Source organism: Triticum aestivum, chromosome 1B (assembly GCF_018294505.1).
Source record: "Triticum aestivum cultivar Chinese Spring chromosome 1B, IWGSC CS RefSeq v2.1, whole genome shotgun sequence".
Taxonomy (NCBI): domain Eukaryota; kingdom Viridiplantae; phylum Streptophyta; class Magnoliopsida; order Poales; family Poaceae; genus Triticum; species Triticum aestivum.
Genome location: NC_057795.1, coordinates 634,968,417 through 634,975,502, shown reverse-complemented (window position 1 = coordinate 634,975,502; position 7,086 = coordinate 634,968,417). Strand labels below are relative to the sequence as shown.

The 7,086-nt window shown below is 48.5% G+C and overlaps 1 protein-coding gene across 2 annotated transcripts; it reads left to right on the top strand.

Moving 5' to 3' along the window:
* Positions 1-3,137: 3,137 nt before the first annotated feature.
* Positions 3,138-6,398, top strand: LOC123143994 (heat stress transcription factor A-2c). Of its 2 annotated transcripts, XM_044563013.1 has the most exons (6): positions 3,138-3,477; positions 3,560-3,886; positions 4,525-4,598; positions 4,720-5,577; positions 5,830-5,940; positions 6,065-6,398. In XM_044563013.1, exons 2-4 carry the CDS (start codon positions 3,766-3,768, stop codon positions 5,494-5,496), a joined length of 972 nt encoding a protein of 323 aa, XP_044418948.1. In that variant the 5' UTR covers positions 3,138-3,477; positions 3,560-3,765; the 3' UTR covers positions 5,497-5,577; positions 5,830-5,940; positions 6,065-6,398. The 2 variants fall into 2 exon arrangements, with proteins under 2 accessions (XP_044418948.1, XP_044418941.1); XM_044563006.1 differs by lacking the exon at positions 4,525-4,598 and having other exon boundaries at positions 3,140-3,477.
* The last annotated feature ends 688 nt before the right edge of the window (positions 6,399-7,086 follow it).

Here is a 7,086-nt window from a genome sequence, read left to right as displayed (position 1 = left end):
ATGACACCATGATCTCCATCATCGTGTCTTCATGAAGTTGCCTCGCCAACTATTACTTCTACTACTATGGCTAACGGTTAGCAATAAAGTAAAGTAATTACATGACGTTTAAGTTGACACGCAAGTCACAAATAAATAAAGACAACTCCTATGGCTCCTGCCGGTTGTCATACTCATCGACATGCAAGTCGTGATTCCTATTACAAGAACATGATCAATCTCATACATCACATATATCATTCATCACATCCTTTTTGACCATATCACATCACATAGCATACCCTGCAAAAACAAGTTAGACGTCCTCTAATTGTTGTTTGCATGTTTTACGTGGCTGCTATGGGTTTCTAGCAAGAACGTTTCTTACCTACGCATGAACCACAACGTGATATGCCAATTGCTATTTACCCTTCATAAGGACCCTTTTCATCGAATCCGATCCGACTAAAGTGGGAGAGACAGACACCCGCCAGCCACCTTATGCAACTAGTGCATGTTTGTCGGTGGAACCGGTCTCACGTAAGCGTACGTGTAAGGTTGGTCCGGGCCGCTTCATCCCACGATGCCGCCGAATCAAGATAAGACTAGTAACGGCAAGCATATTGAACAATATCGACGCCCACAACTACTTTGTGTTCTACTCGTGCAAAGAATCTACGCAATAGACCTAGCTCATGATGCCACTGTTGGGGAACGTAGCAGAAATTCAAAAATTTTCCTACGTATCACCAAGATCTATCTATGGAGAGACCAGCAACGAGTAGAAAGGAGAGTGCATCTACATACCCTTGTAGATCGCTAAGCGGAAGCATTCAAGTGAACGGGGTTGATGGAGTCGTACTCGTCGTGATTCAGATCACCGATGATCCTAGTGCCGAACGGACGGCACCTCCGCGTTCAACACACGTACAGCTCGACGATGTCTCCCACGCCTTGATCCAGCAAGGAGAGAGGGAGAGGTTGAGGAAGACTCCATCCAGCAGCAGCACAACGGCGTGGTGATGATGGAGGAGCGTGGCAATCCTGCAGGGCTTCGCCAAGCACCTACGGGAGAGGAGGAGGTGTCACGGGAGGGAGGGAGGCGCCAAGGGCTCAGGTATGGATGCCCTCCCTCCCCTCCACTATATATAGGGGCAGGGGAGAGGGGGGAGGCGCAGCCTTGCCCCTTCCTCCAAGGAAGGGGTGCGGCTAAGAGGGGGGGAGGAGTCCATCCTCCCCAAGGCACCTCGGAGGTGCCTTCCCCCTTTAGGACTCTCCCCTTTTTCCTATATCTTGGCGCATGGGCCTCTAGGGGCTGGTGCCCTTGGCCCATGTAGGCCAAGGCGCACCCCCTACAGCCCCATGTGGCCCCCCGGGGCAGGTGGCCCCACCCGGTGGGCCCCCGGGACCCTTCCGGTGGTCCCGGTACAATACCGATGACCCCGAAACTTGTCCCGATGGCCGAAACAGGACTTCCTATATATAAATCTTTACCTCCGGACCATTCCGGAACTCCTCGTGACATCCGGGATCTCATCCGGGACTCCGAACAACATTCGGTAACCACATACAAGCTTCCTTTATAACCCTAGCATCATCGAACCTTAAGTGTGTAGACCCTACGGGTTCGGGAGACATGCAGACATGACCGAGACGTTCTCCGGTCAATAACCAACAGCGGGATCTGGATACCCATGTTGGCTCCCACATGTTCCACGATGATCTCATCGGATGAACCACGATGTCAAGGACTCAATCGATCCCGTATACAATTCCCTTTGTCTAGCGGTATGGTACTTGCCCGAGATTCGATCGTCGGTATATCGATACCTTGTTCAATCTCGTTACCGGCAAGTCTCTTTACTCGTTCCATAACACATCATCCCGTGATCAACCCCTTGGTCACATTGTGCACATTATGATGATGTCCTACCGAGTGGGCCCAGAGATACCTCTCCGTTTACACGGAGTGACAAAATCTCAATCTCGATTCGTGCCAACCCAACAGACACTTTCAGAGATACCCGTAGTGTACCTTTATAGCCACCCAGTTACGTTGTGACGTTTGGCACACCCAAAGCACTCCTACGGTATCCGGGAGTTGCACAATCTCATGGTCTAAGGAAATGATACTTGACATTAGAAAAGCTTTAGCATACGAACTACATGATCTTGTGCTAGGCTTAGGATTGGGTCTTGTCCATCACATCATTCTCCTAATGATGTGATCCCGTTATCAACGACATCCAATGTCCATGGTCAGGAAACCGTAACCATCTATTGATCAACGAGCTAGTCAACTAGAGGCTTACTAGGGACATGGTGTTGTCTATGTATCCACACATGTATCCGAGTTTCCTATCAATACAATTCTAGCATGGATAATAAACGATTATCATGAACAAGGAAATATAATAATAATCAATTTATTATTGCCTCTAGGGCATATTTCCAACACCTTCACATTTTGTTAGGGTTTGTGTCCTGCTCAGGAAGACGAGATGGCGGCGCTTCCCTGAAGATGAAATAAGGTTCTCCCCGCCCAGCCCCCGTCCATGGTGTGTCTAGCATCATCGATGGGCGTGAGGAGGTGTGTCACCGACGGATCTGTTCTTGGTGGATTTGCTCGGATCTGGTCGTAGTTCGTCTATGTTCATGTGTTTTTATGTTGGATCCTTCCGATCTACACTACTCTTCTTCGGCGGCAGTTTCTATTCTGCTGCGCTGGTCCTTTGGGATCTTAGCATGACGACTTCCCGACTGTCTAATACAACAAGTTTTCCCCCGGCTTCGACGAGGAAGGACAATGACAGCGGCGCACCTTTGGCTTGCTTCAGTACTTGCAGCCGTTGTTAGGTGGTCTACAGATTTGAATGTAATTTTGTAGTATTATTTATGGTTTCGTTTTACTATTATGATCGAAGATGAATAGATTCTAAGTTTTCTAAAGAAAAGTATGTGCGATTTGACTCAGGGTACAAGTGCAACAACTGTGCAAGCATGTGCGTTGCTGATTGGCAGACGACACCACCATGCACAAGTTTTTTTTTTAGGCGTGTGCAGTAACAGAAAACAGAAAAATCTAGGCCCGCGCTCCGAGGAATCTTTCCAAGGCATAAAACAACGAAGCAGTTGGGCCATGCCCCGGTGAGCTGTCGACCGGCGGTTGGGCCTGCTGGCCGAGCCGCAGCCCGGCCACTTGGGCGAAAGAATCACCCATCCTCCAGAACCTTCCGAGGCCACGCGCCCGGCGCGCGATCTAGAACCTTCCACAGCCTTCCCGACGCCTCCCGACGCGCGCGCACTGTACGGACGGGTATTTAGCACTGCGGCCGCCACTCCACCCCGCCGCCCGACGAAATTCACCCACCGTCTCCCTCATTTCTTTACCCACCCGCCCACCATTTCTTTACCGCACGACAAAGATCTATCCCGCCGCCTTCGATTCCACCCGAGATATCCCGCGATTCCACCCGAGCTTCAGCGGGAGCAGAGTTGGTCGGTGTCCGATCCGAGCTTCTTCTTTCCCGGCGCCGCCGGCAGAGTTTCTTGGGCTTGATTCGTGTTCTTGCTTGGGCAGGCGGGGGTCATGGAGGCGGCGGTGGCGGGGGGCGTTGTGAAGGAGGAGGAGCTGCTGCTGCACGAGGAGCAGCCGCCGGCGGGGCCGCAGCAGCAGGACGGGGCGCTGCCGCGGCCGATGGAGGGGCTGCACGAGGCCGGGCCGCCGCCGTTCCTCACCAAGACGTACGACCTGGTGGAGGACCCGGCCACGGACCAGGTCGTGTCATGGGGCCGCGCCGGCAACACCTTCGTCGTCTGGGACCCGCACGTCTTCGCCGAGGCACTGCTCCCGCGCCTCTTCAAGCACTCCAACTTCTCCAGCTTCGTCCGCCAGCTCAACACCTATGTGAGTACTCAACGCCCTCTTGCCTCCTGTGTCCTGGTGCTGATTAGTCTTGCTAACTTCTTCTAGTCATGGTGCTTATTTGGGACTTGTTTTGGTAATAAGGGATGGAGAGGTAGAATCATCTTTTAAGCTACTTATTAATTAATCAATCGATCTTGCTACTTTTTTTGTCTTGTCATGGCTGCAATTAAGCATATGCGTGTTTGTATTAACAAGTCGGCATCATATATTCATATTCATTTCATCTGTAGCTAGTCTTGGTAAATCGGCAGCATTTCAGACAAGCACTGTGCTCTTCAGATTGCGATATGAGAACTGGATCTGTTGCTGTCCAGGGTAATGCACTGTGCTTCTGTGTGTGTTGTATTGTACTCTACTTGAGATTATTTAATTAATAAGTGTAAAATAAGCCAACCACTAGTGTAAAAGGGCTTTGCAGCTTTAATGCAAGTATACATCCTAGTTCTAAAACTTTTAACATTGTACTGATTATGTGTGTGTGTGGAAATCTTCTGAATGTGCTTATTCTTGAAGCAATATGTCCTGCAACGAGCTTCATCCGACGGTGAGGCATGGAGATGAACTCTCCAGAAAAAATTGTATCATCCTGACATCATTCCTTGAACCTCTTATTGTAGCTACTAGATGGAACAAGATACTGGATGAAGTACAGGAACCAGATTGTTTTGTTCTAGAAGACTCTACTGATGATGTAGTGTACTGATGATCAAGCTATAATCTAGAAGTTACAGCATAGCCATGTTGCCTTGTGACTGTTGTGAGTTCTGTCCATGGCCTAACCGTGGTCGTTACTTACCTCTTGCAATCTGCAGGGATTCAGAAAGGTTGATCCTGACAGATGGGAGTTTGCAAATGAAGGTTTCCTTAGGGGTCAGAGGCATCTTCTCAAGATGATCAAGAGAAGGAAGCCGCCATCCAACGCGCCCTCATCGCAGCAGCAGGCCCTCACATCTTGCCTGGAGGTTGGCGAGTTTGGATTTGAGGAAGAGATTGACAGGCTCAAGCGCGACAAGAACCTCTTGATCACAGAGGTAGTGAAGCTAAGGCAGGAGCAGCAAGCTACTAAGGATAACGTGCAAGCCATGGAAGGCAGGCTACGAGCTGCTGAACAGAGACAGGCCCAGATGATGGGGTTCTTGGCAAGAGCAATGTGTAACCCACACTTCTTCCAACAATTAGTCCAGAAGCAAGATAAGAGGAAGGAGCTTGAGGATGCCATCTCGAAGAAAAGAAGGCGGCCTATAGACAATGCTCCATTTTATGGTCCCGCGGCGACAACAAGTCAGAGCGAGCAACTTGATTCACAGTTCCTGTTTGATTCTGGTGTCCTCAGTGAACCTGGAATGAATGGGATGGAGAATTTAGCGCAGAACATTCAGGAGCTTGGGCAGGGCAAAACAGACGAGGAGAAGAAGGATGAAGCTAATGGGCAGTTGGATATCAACAACGATTTCTGGGCAGAGCTATTTTCTGATGATTTTGGAGACGGAGACGGGTCTGGGCTGTCAGAGTTGGAGGGAAGGAGACCTGAAGATATCGACGAACTGGCACAGCAGTTGGGGTATCTGAGTTCTACTAGCCCGCAGTAGAGTTTTGTTCACAGTGGTTCACTTCAACCAACAAACATTGCTTCTTCAGTACTACTATTGCAGATCATCTTGAACAACCTGGTATATTTCGTGTTCAATGACACAAATATCATAATCTTACTAATAAGTGTAGTGAAAATATCGTAATATGCTAATTAACGCAGTGACACATGTATTGCCATAAGTCTGCAAGACTGAGAGTTAGTGTAGTGGTTGGATCTTTGAGAACATGGTTGAAATCTACATGCCTGTTTTCATTCTCGATTGGTCTGGTTTATGGCTTTCCCTCTTTTGCTATACTTACTGAAGCTTTCTCGTTTGTTCATTAACCAGATTTAGTTGATTGGTGGCAACATGACTGGCTATCTGAGGTGTTCCATACCGGAGATTGGACCGTGTTGATGGCACCTCTGGGTAGAGAGTAGAAGCTGAAGACTAATTGCTGTAAGTACTCACCTGCCTCTCTCCACTTGCTCAAGTCGTGTCATTTAGGAATTGTTCTAGAATTCCTGCAAAAAAAAGAGAGAATTGTTCTAGAATATAACAATGCTCGCTTTCTTCGATGCAGGCGTCGCTTGATGGAGACCCATGACGTGTATTGAATGGGTACCTAAACTCGCAACTCTGAAGAAGATGGTCCAGATCGTCGACATTCGGTTGGTCTTGAGCTGGTGTTCAGCAGCAGTAGCTGTGGAAGTGTGTTACTGTATATACTCGTTGGGTGAAGTTTTGTTGTGGAAGTCTGGTCTGTAGTCAGCCGTTGGCATCTGGGTGTGGGTTTACCCATTTCTCCTGCTGCTGTCCATTTGCCAATTTACCTTACTTTTAGGGCCTGTGTCCTGTGTGATGATTGGTAGTGTATGCTGGAACCTCTGTTATATTGAGATAATAAATGTTGATAACCTTTGCAAGGTACTCCCTCCATTTGGAATTACTTGTCTTGAAAATAGATGTATCTAGAACTAAAATACGTCTAGATACATCCATTTCTGCGACAAGTAATTCCGAACGGAGGGAGTATTGGCTAGTGTTCTTATTATTGAACTCGAAGCTAAGCACAATCACCCTTTAGGCAATGTGCACTGATAGGCAGTTTTTTATCAATCATGTTTAAGTTGATGGATGTAGCCATGCTAACACATGATCTGCTAGCCGCTTCACACGAGGAAAACTTGGACATGCCAACATACATTCAACCCTGAACCACAAAGGCGACCAAGCAGTTCAGTTATAATGTAACATAATTATCTTTTTCTCATGCCAAAGCAATGACTATTATCGAAAAAGGCTTTCGCCCCGCTCTATATATAAAGCAACGATCAATCACAGCCCAAGTACAAATGCATCCCACGACAACACACACCCACCCAAGGCGGGACACATAGGCGCTAAGCGCAACAACACCACCCCTGACACTACAAGAGCAATCAGGGTCCTCCACCGCAAAGAGATGAAGCCGCATATAACGAACCATGTGCTCCAAGGCGGTGCCTTCAAGAGGGTTACGACGCTAACACGCCGCCACCGCCCGACCCGAGGATCAGAGTTTCCCCTAGAGCAACACGATGACTGATGAGAGCTAACCCATCT

Bases quoted from the DNA above. Each gene is read 5' to 3' on its own strand.
- LOC123143994 (XM_044563006.1), top strand. From the start codon at position 3,569: ATGGAGGCGGCGGTGGCGGGGGGCGTTGTGAAGGAGGAGGAGCTGCTG. The intron at 3,887-4,719 runs GTGAGTACTCAA...TGCAATCTGCAG, and splicing joins TCCGCCAGCTCAACACCTAT to GGATTCAGAAAGGTTGATCC.